At 36.9% G+C, this 19172-nt stretch overlaps 2 protein-coding genes across 2 annotated transcripts in view; both read right to left on the bottom strand.

Moving 5' to 3' along the window:
* Positions 1 to 2873: 2873 nt before the first annotated feature.
* Positions 2874 to 5542, bottom strand: apom (apolipoprotein M). Its single transcript, XM_053647745.1, has 7 exons — positions 5359 to 5542; positions 4860 to 4999; positions 4063 to 4139; positions 3832 to 3939; positions 3502 to 3603; positions 3262 to 3294; positions 2874 to 3051 (listed from the first exon to the last, which is right to left on the bottom strand). The coding sequence occupies exons 1-6, from the start codon at positions 5461 to 5463 to the stop codon at positions 3266 to 3268; spliced, it is 561 nt and encodes a 186-aa protein (XP_053503720.1). The 5' UTR covers positions 5464 to 5542; the 3' UTR covers positions 2874 to 3051; positions 3262 to 3265.
* Positions 5543 to 13702: 8160 nt separating this feature from the next.
* The window catches only part of kmt2bb (lysine (K)-specific methyltransferase 2Bb), a 38741-nt gene continuing 33271 nt past the window's right edge, over positions 13703 to 19172 (bottom strand). The window contains exons 35-37 of the mRNA XM_053647839.1: positions 18642 to 18725; positions 18226 to 18355; positions 13703 to 17014 (exon numbers count right to left, since the gene is read on the bottom strand). Of these exons, the coding sequence (XP_053503814.1) occupies positions 16739 to 17014; positions 18226 to 18355; positions 18642 to 18725 (490 nt within the window). The 3' untranslated portion in view covers positions 13703 to 16738. The remainder of the gene's footprint in view (positions 17015 to 18225; positions 18356 to 18641; positions 18726 to 19172) is intronic.

Below are 19172 nucleotides of genomic sequence, written 5' to 3'. Positions count from 1 at the left end.
AGCACGGGGAGAACATGCAAACTCAGCAGACACAGGGCAGCAGTGTCAATCAAACCCCCAACTCTGGAGGCGTGAGGCGAACATACTAACCACTAAGCCACCGTGGTGATGCAGCAGGTAGTGTTGATACTTCACAACTCCAAGGCCCTTGGTTCAATACTGAACTCAGCTTGGGGTTTCTTTGCATGTGCAGGTTCTCTGGTTTCCATCCACCTCCCAACCATATGCCAGTAGGCAGGGCTGTGCTAAATTGCCCCTAGGTGTGAATGCGTGTGTGCATGGTGACCTGTGATAGACTGATTCCCCATCCAGGGTGTATTCCTGCCTCACACCCAGCGTTCCTGGGATAGGCTCCGGATCCACCCTGACTCTGACTCAGGAAAAAGTAGCTAGTGAAAGTGAATTAGTGAATTTCTCAGTATGTGAGCAAAACATAATACGATGACACATTAGTGTTGAAATCTTTTGTGGTACATATATTCCTGTTGTGAGTATTGGGGCCACTGTTTAAGACATTTACAGCTGTACTGAAACAGATCAACTTGGTCGGGTATATAGCTGTATCGATGCGAAAGACATTAGAAAGGTTTGTTTTAGGTTTCACGGTTGTTCCTTCATTTAGTAACAAAAATGGTCAATTCATGTATGTTAAGATATTAATAATGGCATTGCAAAAATTGCATTTCTTTTTCTAAATGTGATATAACTATTCTCCAATATTTATACACATTGCTTATATAATTGCTTCCAAGCTTATTTGTATCCTATGAAAAAGAAAAAAAAAACAAAACACTTTCTTTTTTAAAAATCACTAGCTTGTTTGCTGGACAGTGTGAAAAAAAAAATATATGCAACATGTTTGTGTAAAATGAAATGCAATGGACTTCCACATTCTAGTCGAGTCATAGTGCTAATATTAGTATTTAGTTATTTATTTAAATTACTTTTTGTCTGGTATCACAAACTAACTTTGTGGGACTTCAATGTATGGGACAACCCCAGGTAAGCCACTTGTACTTTCCTGCAAAGACACAGAGACACCCACACAATAACATACCCCACCCACAAGACATAACGACACAAACACAGAGGGGTGCCGTCCCTGAACTAAGTCAGTGTATTTCTCACACGGTCACCACAATAGTCATAAACAACAACAAATCAGCTATATTTCTGCAGATGAACTTAAATGCAGAAGTGCTACTTGGTGTCCAGTTATCAGTTAGTTTTGCGCTTTTTCTCATATTCTGTGTGATTTATATTTTCAATTGTGAAATACAAAACTCCTTCAAGAGCATCTAACTATAAGGTTTATATTTGCTAAATATGCATTTTTAAAAACAACAACAACAACACAGGAGTAAAGAATAAAAAAAAATTAAAGTTTTTCATCCACATAATGAATAAAACACTTACTATTTAGACCCAAACAAAAACATATCATAGTCAAGCCTTTTCAAAGATTAAACAATCAGCAGTTATCAAGAAGGAAGAAGAAACGAGTTCAGTGAAAGGCTGAAAACTAAAATCAGCATGTGGGTAGAAAGTGTTTGTGTGGGAAACTCTTTTGCAGAGCTTTAAGATTTTTTTTTCCCCCCATGTTGGCCTCTGAACTCAGGCAAATGTCTTTCTGTTTTCATTTGTATGGGAGGGAAAAGAGAAAGCGAAACAGAGGGATTGAGAAACAAAAACCTTGTTATGTTAAAAACAGCACTGCTTTTCCATTCATGTCTACAGAGCAGGCACAAGTGACATTCCTCATGTGGTTGCCTACACAGTCATGAAACACTAGCTGAAATTCCCCACTGTCTTTGGCCTACTTTTTGTCACACACCTGATTTGACCATGTGATATACTGTAGATGTAGAGTTTCAAGCACTTTTAGCTTTGCTTTACGGTATGTTATTGGTATCATATTGGTATGTTTTGTCAAGAAAGACTGTTAACAAACATTTAAGGCAGATTATTTGGGTTCAACAGAACCACCACCAGTTGTCAAAGACACAGAATGGTGTGAAGAAATAATGCTGGGGCTGATTTCTTTCTAGTTCAGACAGTAGATTTCTGTAGCCTATTAGTGACCGTCGTGTCTAGTGATTTACACAGATTTGATCATATTAGCTGATCATTTTCACTGACTCAATTGTAACACCTCGTTAATAGTGATTGAGAAGGTGCATGGAAACTATGCTAGTGGGTGTTATAAACATGCACAAGGTGGCTGGACAAACTAAAATCATTCATAAATTCATAAATATAAACTACACAGAAGGAAAGATGGCAGAACCGTAATTTTTGTGGTGTTTTTTTTGTTTGTTTGTTTGAATGAAAGGGTTGCAGCCTGTTTTGTTTATCTTGTTTGGTATTTGAGTGAAATACAGCATGAACATAGTAGAGCATTCCAGACAATTTAAAAAAAAATTATAAATCATGAATGCAGCCGCTTATCCACCTTTAAGTGGGTGTAATAGTTTTGCCTGCATCATTATTATCATGACATCAAAAATACCTTGGAATATAATACATTGCTTAACCATAATAGCTTCACTGTCAAGATACTGATAGATATTAGATTTTACCCTACCATTTAAGATCACAATCGGTCTTCACTGCTCGTAAATACTGCCTGAGCCTCCTAAGACCAAGCCAAGCCCACTTTTGGGGCATATGTAATGTTACTAAACTTTCAGTTGATCCCTACGCAAGTGAAAATGACCAGAATATCATTTTATTGTACACATATACTGTTTATAGCAAAATATCCTTAAGGGTCACAAGTTTTCATCTTCTTCAGCCCATGAAAGTATATTTATAATTAGCTGATAAGTTGAATCCAGAGTATTAAATAAGGTAGAATGCTAAACCATTGGAAGTGTGGTCACAGACTTTATTTGACTGATGTGCGAAGGTATATTATATATCTCACAGCTCTAAATTGTCAAAATAATTAATTGTAGACAGCTCAGGTTCTCCTGCAGGGGATCTTCATCTTGTACATACTGAAGTCTCTTCATCACGGGTGAGCCATTATTAACGTAAGAGTTGTCAGCACTGAGGAATACATATGAATATGTTAAATATGATATATGTATGTGTTAAGTATTCTGAAATTATATTAATTGTGTATTATTATTTCAGTAGAAGAATAGAATCGAGTAAGGATATTAAGATGAAAAGCTAGTACATTGCTATAAACAAAGGTGAATGAATGATTTTTCAGGTAGGACCAGATATACAACTGCTCTAGATCATCATCATTACCTGCTCAGGCAGTTCCTTCCAGTTTACAGAACTCTGAAACATGAGACAGATATATTTAGACAAACACAGGAATGTCCATTGAACATGCAGGGATGACATTAGCACATTACATTGAACTGGCGTTTTTCTGAATAGGTGAATTTCTCTATTCTCTGTAAGCTGTACTGATTTACAGCAGAAGCACCAGTGGAATTTTAACAGAAACAAAAAACATTATAATAATAGGAAATTGTCACACACCTTTTGTCCGTGGAGATAATATAAACCTATCGATAATGATAAAGCATTCCATTTTTGACTGAAAGTTTTTCACCAAGTCAGCTGGTGTATTCTCGTCACGTGCTGTAAAGACAAACCAAGAGTGTTTTAATTCTTGCTTGCATACAATGATTTGAGTATATAAATATACTGATGTAAAAAAAATATGTATTGCCAGCTTCATAATGCCAAACTAGGGTACTATTTTGTTTCCGATCTAACGGCTAAAACAACTAGGGTAACATCTGAAATACAAAAATGTTTGCATGAAAATTTGTGTAACTTAAAACTGAACTGTTAAAACTGACTTACCAAATAACATGACTCTTAAGAAGCCAGTGTTGGGATGAAACTTGAAGATAATCAGACAGGAGGGGCAGTTTATCCATTTTCCATCCAAGAACACTCCAATATTGTTTGCTGTAAGTGGATGAATAGAATAACAGTAAGAACACAGTTTCAAGCAATGAAACACTATCAAACAAATACAAACGCAAAGATTACTCACTGCTTGATATACTGGAAATGCATTTAAAACCTTACCCGGACCCTCTGTCAAGATTGGATCCAAATCTGGGTCAATGTAGTAAGTCCAGGCCATGTTGGCACACTGATCTCCCCTGCATTAACAAAGTTCCATTCACTGAAAAACTGTTGAAGCTGATTGTTTGTACTATACAGTGAAGAAATTACATGCAAAAATCATGATCAAGGCGCATTAGAGTAAATAAACCCATCACACTGTGCCTTATAGTGCACTGTAAAACCAGATAGTTCATTTAACTCAAAAAATTTGAGGAAACGAATTACCTCAACATATTTATGTTGATAAATCAATTTCTTTAAGCCAAATACTATTAATTATAACAAAAAAAAAAAAACTCAAACGTTGTAATTTAAGTGTATTTGGCTTAAAGAAATTGATTTATCAACTTAAAAATTTTGAGGTAATTAGTTTCCTCAAATTTTTTGAGTTAAATGAACTTATCCAGTTTTACAGTGTGTCTTGTAGCTAAAATGTTGGCATTTGGGTGTTCAAGCCATATACCACAGAGAATGATCAATCACATTTGTGAAATGTATTCATTATATTTATTTACAATTGAGGGTTAATAGTCTGTCTCAATTGATAGTGCTGGCATTTGACCTCATGACCTTTTGGTCACTAGCTCAGAACCTTAATCAATGAGCACCACTTCTAGCCAAAACATTTTTTCCCAAGTAAGGATTCATAAATAGAAAAAGGAATATAAAATGGATAATTATTTGGGAAAGTCCCTAGTGGTAGTTCCTTATGCTACTGATCATAGTTAAAAGTGGCTTAATTGTTCGTTACTCACTGTTTCAACGCTGCAGACATAATCAGTGTGTTGCTTTCACCTTTCTTCAGTTCAGCAACTGAGTTATCCAGTGGCTTATAGCTTTCAATGTCCTCATCATCCCACGAAGCCACTCCAACGTAATACCACTTTCCTAAATACTGGATTGGAAAGAACATAAAAATCATCAATATGGTGTGTATGTACAAATGCAATATGGCCCGAATTTAACTGGAAATTTCACACAGATGTCATGAAGAACAAATATTAGATAAAAGATCTACAGCTAATGGCATTTATGATATTATGAGCTGAAGATATCTTTTAATCTTATAATTGAGGTCTATAAGATCAAGCAATATAAGAGGACATTCCCCTGGAGTGTTGGTCTGTTGCCATTATCTCAAAAATATTGTAACCTTAAAGATATTTGTACTCTTAAGAGAGTTTTCAATATGCGCTCACTTTATCATGCTAGAATCTGATACAATATAGAGGAAAGACACCCATCATTTCTTACCTGTTCAGTAGTAAGGACTTCACTGGACAAAGGAACTGGAGGAAGGCATGGCACTAGAACTTGCACCACTGCATAAATTGCACCTAATATTGCCAGGAAAGACATATTGTCAGCTCAGAGAGCATTCATGCACAACCAAGACACGTACACTGATCCCTTATTGCTGACTGACACAGTGTCAGAGATCAGCATGACCTTAAATATGTTTGAGAGTTCACTGACCTCGAGGGACAATGTCTGGACCCATTTAACCCTTTAAATTTCTTAGGATCTTTCAGCAGACCAAGACTTACATTCCTCACTAAAAGTCAGAACTTATTATTCAGCAATTACTGTTAAACCTATAGGACAATAAGTAATTATATGAGTGAGGAAAGTCCTGGGGGTTTAAGGGGTTAATCATGTAAATAATTGCAAATGTGTCTGTTTGGTCTAGATACATTTTTACTATAGGGACTATATGATATCTGATATAAGATTTTATCTATATGAGACCCATACTGTATATTGTGTTGAGTCAAATGCTGCAATTTTAGTTGGACAAACTTGATTCTTGGCAGTATTTTGCTTTGCCCCCTTAACTGTGTCAATATTATTGTGAAATTTAAACAGGGAATGTTGATTTGAGGATTTCAAACATTAGATAATGAGCTTTGATGCAATTCTGCCACCACAATATAGCCATAATACTGATCTAATCGTGATAAAGTGCAAGAATTACATGTCTATTTACTCCAAGTTACTCATTTCCTATGTTCCAATGTTTCCTATGTTCTGTGCTTTAATCCTGGAATGTTTCAAATGTTTTGAATCACACTTTGTAGGTTTCACCTTCAAATTGTAAAAGTTATTGGAAAATGTTATTTTTATTTATCTTTGAATTCAGTTTATATATATATATATATATATATATATATATATATATATATATATATATATATATATATATATATATTAGAGAGAGAGAGATACATACCATATTTGGAGTTTTGCCAGTTTATAGGCATGTTCAGACAGATGGTGGAAAAGATCCACAATGCACTGCAGTATTGTCCAAATTATGTACATTAGAGAATACAGACCTAAAAGACCAAACTGCATTTTCAACAAAAAAACAAACAAATAGTCTAATAATTTGACCCAAATATTAATTGTTGTGTATTCGAACATGGTCTAGTTTTTTTTTTATCTTCCCCCACACAGTTTTGATTTAATATACAGTGGTGCTTGAAAGTTTATGAATCTTTTAGAATTTTCTATATTTCTGCATAAATATGACCTAAAACATCATCAGATTTTCACACAAGCCCTAAAAGTAAATAAAGAGAAACCAATTTAAAAAATGAGATAAAAAATATTATACTTGGTTGTTTATTTATTGATTAGAATGATCCAATATTACATATCTGTGAGTTGCAAAAGTATGTGAACCTTTGCTTTCAGTATCTGGTGTGATCCTATTGTGCAGCAATAACTGTAAGTAAACATTTCCGGTAACTGTTGATCAGTTTTGCACATCGGCTTGGAGGAATTTTAGCTCATTCCTCAGTGGAGAACAGCTTCAACTCTGGGATGTTGGTGGGTTTCCTCACATGAACTGCTTGCTTCAGGTCCTTCCACAACATTTCTATTGGATTAAGGTCAGGACTTTGACATGGCCATTCCAAAACATTAACTTTATTCTTCTTTAACCATTCTCTGGTAGAATGACTTGTGTCTTTAGGGTTGTTGTCTTCTTGCATGACCCACTTTCTCTTGAAATTCAGTTCATGGACAGATGTCCTGAGATTTTCCTTTAGAATTCACTGGTATAATTCAGAATTTGTTGTTCCAGCAATGATGGCAAGCCATTCTGGCCCAGATGCAGCAAAACAGGCCCAAACCATGATACTACCACCACCATGTTTCACAGATGGAATAAGGTTCTTATGCTAGAATGCAGTGTTTTCCTTTCTCCAAACATAACACTTCTTGTTTAAACCAAAAAGTTTTATTTTGGTTTCATCTGTCTACAAAACAATTTCTTATTAACCTTCTGGCTTGTCCAGGTGATCTTTAGCAGCTGTAGAAGGGCAGCAGTGTTCTTTTTGGAGAGCAGGGGCTTTCTCCTTGCAACCCTGCCATGCACTCCATTGTTGTTCAGTGTTCTCCTGATGGTGGACTCATGAACATTAACATTAGCCAATGTGAGAGAGGCCTTTAGTTGCTCAGAAGTTACCCTGATTCCATTGTGGCCTCGTGGACTTTTACATGTCTTGCTTTTGGAGTGATCGGTGTTGGTTGAACACTCCTGTGGAGGGTAACAATGGTCTTAAATTTCCTCCATTTGTACACAATCGGTATGACTGTGGATTGGTGGAGTCTATACTCTATAGAGATGGTTTTATAGCCTTTTCCAGCCTGAAGAGCATGAACAATTCTTTTTCTGAGCTCCTCAGAAATCTAATTTCTTCATGTCATGATACACTTCCACAAATATGTGTTGTGAAGATCACACTTTGATAGATCACTGTTTTTCAAATGTAACATGGTGCTCACTCACACATGACTGTCATCCCATTGATTGAAAACACCTGACTCTAATTTCAGCTTCAAATTAAACTGCTAATCATAGAGGTTCACATACTCCTGTTAATGGATAATTTCCTCAATAAATAAATGACTAAGTATAATATTTTTGTCTTATTTGTTTAATTGGGTTCTCTTTGTCTACTTTTAGGACTTGTGAAAAGCTGATGATGTTTTAGGTCATATTCATGAAGATATATAGAAAATTCTAAAGAGTTCACAAACTTTCAAGCATCACTTATATAACAGACAGCCTTTGTGTATGGGAAACTCCTACTAAACAGTTGTAAATATTTTGTAGTTATTCTGTCAGAAGATGCTACAGTATGTCCAGTTTCAGTATGTCCCTTTGCCTTTTTTTAGGGTTTGACCTTTACTCTAGAACAGTGCAATGGAGATAATATAGGTGATCTGCACAGCCATAATTCTGCACAATTAACTGAAACATCTGTATAAAACTGTAGGAAGTTCAAAATGGAATGCATTATCAGTTACAGCATGTAGTACATACTGTATGTATCTTATTTTACCCTGAAAAACTGACTGGATACAATTTTTTAAAAATTTTTTATACAAAATATATTCTCTATATATTTATGCATTGCAAACTGAGCCTAGGGTTTACACTGTATACACTCCAAAAAAAATATACTTTGGAATGAAATTTGGAGTCATTTTTGCAATCTCAGTTTTGTTTATTTACTTTGATTTGTTAACCAAGAGTTGGCAAACAAAGGACTGTCATGGGTCTGACTCCAGCACACACACACATACACACAGAGAGAGAAAGAAAGAGGGATAGAGAGAGGGAGATAGATAGAGAGAGGGAGAGAGAGAGAGAGGGAGAGAGAGAGAGGTAGAGAGAGAGAGAGGGAAATAAAGAGAGAGAGAGGGAGAGAGAGAGGGACAGAGAGAGAGGGAGATAGAGAGATGGAGGGAGAGAGAGGGAGAGAGAGAGAGAAAGAAAGAGGGATAGAGAGAGGGAGATAGAGAGAGAGAGGGAGAGAGAGGGAGAGAGAGGGAGAGGGAGAGAGAGGGAGAGAGAGAGACAGAGAGAGAGAGGTGTACCTGCAGTGGGAAAGCAGGACCTCATGCTCGCGTGGCAGTACTGGCCACACTCTTCTATGGAAAATTGCCAATGTTTGCCGAAAAAGTCAATAGATTTGAAGTCAATAGACAGAGACTGCAGAGGATGGGCATCCAGTTTAAATTTTGTTTTAGAAATAACAGAAAGATGCCTTTATGGATTATTAACTAGAGAGATTATAGAGAAATTTGAATTGTCAATAATAAATGGTATTATACTCTATATTGTATTAGAGTTAAGGTAAGCATGTTTTTTTTTGCATTCTGATACTCATATTCATCTGATACTCAATCTTTACTTATCAAATATTATAGTTTACACAATTACCCTTGTTTTTCAATAGAACTGAAAAACCTCTAATCTAAATTCTGAAAGAAACAAAATGATATACAGGTTAAACATTTACTACAGTCAAGTTGGAATGTCACCTTAACAGCATGGACGCTCTGATGACCTGGAACGCTGTTTAAATAAGCAGCATTATAAGCTGTCAAATACACTTTATGGCCTAAAGTATGTGGATACCTGACCATCACACCTACACTACTGTGCAAAAGTTTTAGGCACCCTATTTTTTTAATAATTTTTTTTTTAGTACAAACTTTGTTATAGATTTTTTTAAAATTATTATTATTTTTTTTTCATTTTATGACTTCTACATTATGGAATCAGTACAAAAACATTTTAGATTCCCAAAGATTAGTTTTCCAGCACAAAATTAAATGTTACAGAAAAGTGTTTGTATGTCAGTAAAGAAAGCAGTATATTAAGTGGTAAGAGACACTTTTCAGACAAAAAACGCAATGAAGGCTGCTGGATTTTGCTGCAATTTTGTGACAGTCAAAATCTCCAGAAGAACCGTGGCTGGTTCTGCAAGATGCTCAATAAAACTCATTTTGTTATTAAACTGCACTAATTGTACTGGAGACTACTATTTAAAATATTTATTATTCATTTTTTGTCACACCAGATATTGACTTTGTTTCATTTACTACTGTTTACTGCTCTTTACTGTATTTTTTTAAAAATTTATTTAGAAACATTTAATGTCATTATTTTGAAGGCGTCTTTGCGCTACAGCATTTCTTTGCATGTGCGTAAAACTTTTGCTGCACAGTACTGTATATGTGGGTCTTCCCCAAACTGTTGCCACACATTTGAAAGCACACAATTGTATAGAACTTGTGTCTAGCTCAAGATATCAGGTCTTATTTGGTGAACTTGCAAAATTCATACTGATATGGCCCAAAGTACCTACTACTCAACAATTTCACACTATCAAGAATTCACAGCAGACCTGTAGAGTAGTGTCTGTGTGTGCCACTATACAGCGCACATGTATCAAGCATAAATTCCATGTTGTTAGTATTGGACCACAAAATGCTATAATCTTTCACTGGATTGGAACAACGCAACAAATTTCATTCAGATCACTAAAGCATTAATTGAATTCTTTACTACAGCTATAGTAAAAGACAGATGCACTATATAAGTTCAAGAAATTATTTGTGTTCTATTAAAAAAGAGGAATTACAAAAACACTTTCACAGAGGCCCTTTCTTCTGCTGCTTTCAGTCTTTTTCTTCTTTCTCATCTCTGCAGGACAAAGAGAAAGAGAAAGAGGTAAGCAGAGGAGTTGTTTTGATGAGCAAGCTTCTCCGATAAAATCAAGAACAAGTGTTTTACTTACATTTGTAGACATATTGTCAGTCTTTTCTGCTGAGCTTTGGGTACCAGCACAATGTTTGGATAGAAGGTAATGAATGTGCAGATAAAAGGGCAAAACAGGTCCTCAAATAAGAAACACTGAAAAAAGTATGTTAAGCAAATCAAAAGCTAAAGCAATTTTAACAGTGCTCACAAATAAAACAAAAAACAAACAAAAATATAGATAGCTAGATAGATATGAAACCTAATATGTTAAATGTTCATGTAAAAAAATATATATTTTAAGGTTTCTTGACAAACTTTCAAGTGGTTTTGGAGATTTAAAAAGAATATTATTGAGGTGATTTGTTTGCAGTAGTTAATTATGTTAATATATATGAAGTTTTACCTGTTTTTTAATCATAAAAGTACAAATATAATTTTATTCGTGACTTTAGTTAAATTAGTAGTCACTTAACATTTCGAGTACACCAAGATTCACATTAACGGTTACGTAACATAGCATACATCTACCTGTCTCAGGTGTAGCACTGAACAGACTAATCAGCTAGAAATTGAATTTTCACAGAGTGTTTCTTGCATGTTTCTTTGTAGCAAGCTGGCTGCTTGGCCAGCAGTCATAAAACCCTGCTCCTTCAAAAGATAGTGAAAGGGATGTTGATGGTTGAGAAGCTTACTAGAATATCTCAATTAAAAAAGACTTTCACAAGGTCCTACAGCAACGTGCTAAGGGAAATGTTTGATACAGAATCCAGGACACAAGATGCGCTTTGGCTCCCTCTGGTGATGAAGTAAAAGCTCCAGTACATAAGTACAGTACATAACTGACCTACAACTGTAACAGTCGATCACAATATGAGAACTTATTTGAGAACTAACTATTCTAGTTTGGTGCTGAACATATGAAAACATTCATTCATTCATTCAACTTCAGTAATTGATTTATCCTGTTTAGGCTTGCAGTGGATCTGGAGCCTATCCCAGGAACACTGGATACTACACTGAGCATAATTCATTTAAACAATCTGTAAATATAAAAGGGGATGAACAGCTGCTTTGACTCTCTTCTCTTGGGCACATTTAAATAGTACATTATAACACTGATAGGTCTGTATATGACAAGAGCCTGGGGATCACCTGCTATAAAGACAGGTAATACATTTTCTACTTTTCAGCTGTTTAGAAAACCAAATCAGTAGTGCTGTTATTAGGTGCAGTGGTGACTCAAAGGTTAAGGTGCTGAGTGTGATTAGAAGGTTGGGGGTTCAAACCCCAGCACCGCTACCGCCAATCTGCCACTGTTGGGCCCTTGAGAAAGACCCTTAAACCTTTCTGCTCTAGGGGTGCTGTATCATGGCTGACCCTGTGCTCCGACCCCATCAGCAAGTGAACAGTCAGCTCTCGAAGTTGATGTGTTGGAAGCAGGAAAAATGGGCAAGGATTAGGATCTGAGCGACTTTGACAAGGGCCAAATTGTGATGGTCAGAGAATCAGGTTTTGTGCAGTGTTCCTGGTATGCAGTGGTTAGTACCTACCAAAAGTGGTCCAAGGAAGGACAACCAGTGGACCAGCGACAGGGTCATGGGCACACAAGGCTCACTGATGTGAGTGGGGAGTGCAGGCTAGCCGTTTAGTCTGATCCTACAGAAGAGTTACTGCAGCACAAATTGCTGAAAAAGTTCATGCTGGCTATGATAGAAAGGTGTCAGTACACACAGAGCATCTATCTACCTAAACATTGTTGCAGACCAAGTACATATGGCCACGGTATTCTCTAATGTCCTCTTTCAGCAGAATAATGTGTCCTGCCACACTGCAAAAATTGTCCAGGAATGGTTTGAGGAACATCACAAAGACTTCAAGGTGTTCACTTGGCCTTCAAATTTCCCAGATCTCAACCTAGTAGAGCGTCTGTGGGATGTGATGTACCAACACGTACGATCCATGGAGTCACCATGAGGTCCAAGAGGCACCAAGAGGTCTTGTGGAGTCCATGCCTCGACAGCTCAGAGCTGTTCTGGTGGCACAAGGTGGACCTACATAATATCAGGCAGGTGGTATTACTAATACCACCTTATGTTCTAGCTTACTTTTAGCCCCTTTATTATGTACTAACTCCCCTAAAAGCATATTATTTGTAACTACTGTGAATTACTCAGTACTGCACAACAACCAGGCTTCTCCACTTCAGACAGTGCTGAATGATTTGAACATGGTGCAAGTCCTTTGCTTTACCCTGACATGCCTGCAGAACATGAGATCTTACTGCAAGCACATGTAGTGGAAGCTGGTTCACTTTGTGCAACACTTGGCACACTGATGGCTGTGCTCAGAAAGCCTGCTGTTACTCACAAAGATGTGTAGCTCAAATTGAAAAATGCAATATGAAGGAATAAACATGTAGTTTTCTGATCCCAGACTTAAAGCTTACAGTCTGGACAAGGCATCTTCATATATGAAAATAATCAACAATGGGGTAGTTTGATGCCAAGTGGAGGGCTGTTCTCACCCTGACATTTTAGATTTTATTCCTCTTATAGCAATTGGTCAATGGTAAAAAAAAAAAAAAAAATTCATTAATTAAAAAAAAAAAAAACTTTTTTTTTCTATTTATAGTTGTATTTAATGTTGATGAATATTTTTAAAACAAGCAAACATTCCTAAAAATCAGTCTTCACCTCACTAGCCTCCTTTTACTCTAGGTTAATTAAACAACAACAAAAAAACAAGTTTGTCAGGTTACAGCGAAAAGGTGGTGTAAAATCCTCTACCCTGAAGACTCGGACTGTTACAAAGTACTGACACTGGAGACTCCTTCCATAAATGTTATCCGTCTCCTTACAGAAAGTTTCACCATATCAATGATTATAGGTTTTTCTTTGTTAAATAGCAACAGTTTTTACATCCGTTTATTACTAAGTTTAGGTTATGTGGCATGTCCACCATACAATATGTAGTTATTACTATAGAAACTATAAAATATTAAAATGACATACTATTGGCAGAGCTGCTGTTATAGAAAATGAATGAACATCTTCTGACCAATCAGATGAGAGAATTCGACAGTGCTCTGGTTGTACTGCTTCCCTCGAGGTATACATTATATACAGTGAGGGGGAATATGTAAGTATTCAGACAGTTTTGGTTTTGATATTTAATATTCCTTCAGTGCATATAGCCACTTCAGATTTCTAATATAGAACTAATATAAACTTCGAATATAGTGTCAATGTTTTGCTGAGTTTTTTTGTAAAGTGTTTATTCTTATGAAAACATACTTTTTTTGGTTCAAATTTATAACAAATAAGAAGCTGTGTATAATAATGTTTGCGTATATTTCTCTCCACTATTTAGAATTATTGTAGCAAAAGTAAATGTTTTCAACTGATCTAACAACTCAAGTGCAATAAGCACATACATCAGTTTTTGTTCAAACATTGTAACATCTTTATTAAGCAAATAACATTATAAATAAAAAAGTGCATAGAAAAATTAAACAGGTTTAGAAATATGTATACAACTATTTACAGACTTGGGGTACTTTGTACAAGGTAGTAAAGACACATTTTCTCATTTTGAAGTCTTTTCTTAACACATTATTATTATAATTTTTTTTAAAATAACCCTACGTAGGAACATACAGTTTTTCCACACAACTCTGGGAGACAGATCGTCACAGAAGGTCTTGACTAGTGCTTGGCATCCTTCATTGCACACAGGCCATCTCTACAGAACATTTAAGACCAAGCGATATCGTATCGTCATCTAGGTTTTGCATTAGTATTCTTTGACAGTCATTCTGAACAGCCTGAGGTAGAATCCTTGCAAGTTCAGTGGAAAAAAACAAACAAACCAAAGGGTGAAATTCAGTTTCGTGATATTATCTGAAACGAGAAGGGCCACACGAGGCAGAGGATGACCGCACTGACTGGCTTCAAGGGCTGTTAGAAAGCCAGCTACCATAAAAACACGAAAGGAGCGGCGACAAGCACTGGAAGCTGTTTCTGGCAGATTGTGAGAAGGGGGGAGAAAAAAAGGAAACAGTTTCCCTAAAGCATGTTGCCACAATTTACAAGTTAAAACATGAACTAAAACCATACTCTTTTTTTTAAAAAAAAGAACCTCTGGCTCAAAACACGACCTTAAAAAGGCTGCACTGCAAGAACTCCTCCTTGAAGAATGTTCAAGTCAAGAAAAAAGGAAACTATGTAAACAAAAAGAAAGACCTTGGCCATGGAGAAAGCACATTTACTCCCATAATCTAAACACAAACAAGAATAAATACGCCATAAAGCTTGAGCAATCTTGTCTTTCTAAGACACTAAGATTGGTATCAGTTATCTTTTTCCTCGTGATAGACGGAATCAGAATTGTCTTAAGTCTTAAAATAAAGGGATGTCAAGGTGCTGAGTGCTTGGTGGCTGTTAGCTGAAAGACCCATCAGTAATTCTTAATCGCTGCTAAAGAGACTCTGTCGGAGAAAACAAACAAACAAACAAACAAATGTTGCTTCGGAGAGATTTTCTTGAGCAATTAAAAGGGGTCAGGACTTCTTTAGATGTACATTATGTGCATGTCTGCGCGACTATCACAGAACTGAGAAAGACCCAAAATAAAAACTGTATAAGTGACTATTCCTAGTTAGCTCAAGTAGTGTTGAACGCAGACAGCAGAGGATACAAGGTGAACGGTTTTCTTTCCATACCTTGTGATGCTTCTGAAAAAAATAACGTCGTCTCTCTACCTTTTATCTGTCAAGTACTTGAGCAATTCACAAATAATGAAGTGTCTTAAATTGCGATGACTGACAAAGACGACGGCGATGAAACGTGTGACTTGCCACTTAAATTTCAAGACTTTTGTTAAGTTTAGCACCATAACGTATTCAAAGGTTAAGAAAACGGGCAAAATTAGCTGAGACTAAAAACAAAACAAAACAAAACAAAACAAAAAACAGCAGGGTCCCAAAAAGGGAGACGGAATTTTCTCCATGATTAAATTAACCATAGTCATGAATTGGGACAAAAATAAACACAGTAAAAGAATAAATAATATACGCAGGCCTAGTGGGAGTTTTCTAATGAGTTTTTTTTTTTTTTTTTTTTTTTTTTACAGCAGTGGCTTTTGAAGAAGAGCTTAAAGGCTGATTTGAGACTTTCTATAAAAAAAAAAGTCGTCTTACTAAATGACTTTATAAACAGAATGGATGATGATGGCGTATTGCAGGGGTTCACAGCATCTTCCTGAGCAGAATAAAGCCTTTTCTTCTCCTAAACATCAAGTCCTATACTATGTTCTAGCATGAACATCACAGATAAACATCTCAGTTAAAAGTATATATAGATATATCTCTTGATTAGTCATATATTCATTCAGGTACAGTATATTCTCACTGCCACAAAACTCCTGTACATCTATTTGCACTTCTTTCTAAGAGTCAAATTTTTTTTAAATTTTTTTTTAAAGAGGCCATAGACTGAAGGAGGTCAGCACAATCCATTTAGCGGAACTGAAACTATTTGAATAGCTAAAACTGATGCACCAACCACTTAGACTTTTATCAGCCAGACAATCACTGTACTTGTTGCTCGTGCACAAGCTCAAAAATACACCTGGAACACCTTTCACAGGTTCCCTAGATGAGCCAAAACTGTTTTTCAGCAGCAACAATTTGACAAGTATTAGCAATGGGAGGAGTGCGCATCTTCTTTTCACTAGTCTGCACATCATAAAGACCTCTGTGTTGTAAAAAGGGAAGCATGATGCAGAACTTCTCTGTTTGTGGACTGGGATAAAATGCTCAGACTGTAAAGAGGTGATTCTATGACCATTCCAGTTTTGTTGGAGTGCTTGAGCGCCACGCGCACATCCCTACGACCGGGTCTGGATCTGTCCAGTGGACTTCCAGTGGTTTCAATCCCAGCCACCATTAAAACCACTGCTAGTGAGCCTTCATGGACGTTTCCATCTCAGTGCTTTCTACAGTCCACTGTGCCTCTGTTTTATTGCCGGTCTGTTTTTCTCCCTGCACTTTTCAGGATCTTCGAAATGGCCCACTCAGTTCAGGAAGCGGCGGCAGCGCTTGGCTCCACAGTTGCAGCTGAGCTTGTTGCTGGCATCCTCGATGGGGAACTTGTAGTCGTAGGTGAGCTCTTCGCCACGGTAGATCTTGCGTAAGGCGAAAATGACAATGTGCTTCTGGCCCTCCACGTTGATGACACGGGAATAGCAGTTGGGCTCGCACGAGTGGTTGATAAATCGCGCTGCGTTGCCATGCATAGTTGCATCGACTACGTCAAAGTCGTCGATACGGAACATGTAGCAGCCAATTCCCTGGTGATTATGAAGAACAGAGATCATTTGTACGTACAGAAAAGAGGCAACTAAGATACATTTTGAGTCACTGAAAATTCCCACACCACTCAAACAGCTATCAAAACTGAGCTTCTACTGAGATTTACAGCTGGCTGCATCTTTTCAGCGTAGAGCAGCTGAATGCACTTGTGTCAGCGAACGCTCTGGATGGAGGATCCATCCCACCCGAAGTTAACGTCGATTATACTCTCTCGGGCTCCTGTGTCATTGTCTCAATTCAAAATCCCAATGAAGTGATGTGTGCTAAGACAACAGACCCAATCAGCTGCCTGGATGAAGTAGGGAAGAACATACAACAGGGCGTGCGCTCTTACAGGAAAATAATCCCTGAATGGCAGGTATGATATGACAAAAAGCAGAGTGCCTGCTGAGAGCTACATGTTTTAAACTTGTTTATAGTTACATTTAATGTTGTTGAATGGCCATGGAACAAGCTAGTTCTTGTTATCACTTACATTATGGCAGCTATAAACAGTCATTCCCTGACCATCCTCTCTCCTTCTCTCTCGTGAAGTATAAATATATGGAAGAAAATTTGTGCCACAGGTATTGAAATTAATTTTTTTAAAAAGCAGCATGTCCTGTTAATGAGAAATTGGAAAGTCGTTATTCATGAAGACTCTGCTGTGCAGGAAAACTCCTTTCATAAAACATTATTTATACCATGATCTGTCTGAATACTCTATTCTGACTGGCTGGAAGGTGTGCGTTCAAACCACAGATACTTCCAGTCAGTTTAATCACCGTTCTAAATGAATGTGCCGCCTATAAACAATGGTTACCGTAGTAACATACAGTTACAGCTGCCACGGCTTATGCCTTACATAAACATCGCCTTACATACATACATTTTGCGTTTATTAAATAACAACTCTTTTGTTCATCTGTTTATTATTTGCCTCAGATTATGTACCTCATCCTCCATAAAAGTCCCTGTACTACAGAAACAATAAGTTATTAGAAGGAACGAGTCATGCTGCAACACCATCTCTCTAATGAGATTCAGGAATTCATCAATGCTCTGGTATAGTATTTAATTAGTAATAAGAAGCAGCAGAGATCAAAAACAATGTATAAAGAGGTCTGAATGTGTCCCCTTATTGACGGCCACTCGGATTAAAACACCATGTCTGGCAAAGGAAATGAAAATAGAGTTTGATTTCTCTCACCTTCCCGTCGTAATATTTCTCCCGCTTGTCTGTCAGGACGGAGCGAATGACAATGCCGGAGTACTCGATGACCATTTCACCAGCTTCAATGTTTCTCTTACAGAACAGCCCCCGTCCATGAATAGCAGACCTGAGATGTTAAAGACATTGTTTACCTCAGAAAATAATAACATCAAATAATAAAATGAAAAATAACCTTGTCCTGCGGTCAGCACAACGTGTATAAAAGGTTAGAAAGACCACGTTAGTTCATCACATGCACTGGCACTTCATAGCCATCTGAATTATGACTAACACAATGTATAATATCCATCATGATGAATCATGTCAAACCACTCAAGTGCTTGCTTTTACTTAAAATGTGGTTTAACAGAAAGCAGTTCCTATCAAGTTCTTGGGAACACCTTCCCACCTACCTGTAAACACCAACAGCTTCTTTGGATGTCCTTTCTAAATGTCTGAAGCGCATTGCCATGGGAAGCTCCAAACTTGTTGCTCGTCTGTTAGGCAGAAGTTCACCCAATGAGAAAAGCAAGTCTGATAGTTTGTAACGATTCAAACCAGTCACAAGCCATTAGTCTGGTTAACCACAGAGCTACGTGTAAATATATCACTGATCTCAAAGAGTTCTTGTGAAAATTCAGCTACAGTGGTTAACCAAGACAGCACGGCAAAAAGCAGAGCTGTTAACGAAACCGCTGAAATATGACCACGTATGATTCCTTTAAAGCACACCTACTATGGTTTTGAAATGTGCCTAATTTTGTTTTAAAGGTCTCATACTATTGTATGAGGATTTACATGTATCCAAGGTCAAAAAAACACTTTAAATGTGCTCATAATTTAAATTGCAGCATCACCTCCCCCCCAATCACAAACGACTCGTTCAATGATCCGTTCTAAAGGATTCATTCTAAACTCCTCCTTTCAGAGAGCATACTCTGCTC

This window comes from Ictalurus furcatus, chromosome 17 (assembly GCF_023375685.1).
Source record: "Ictalurus furcatus strain D&B chromosome 17, Billie_1.0, whole genome shotgun sequence".
NCBI classification, from domain to species: Eukaryota; Metazoa; Chordata; class Actinopteri; order Siluriformes; family Ictaluridae; genus Ictalurus; species Ictalurus furcatus.
This window is presented reverse-complemented; position numbering and strand designations above follow the sequence as displayed.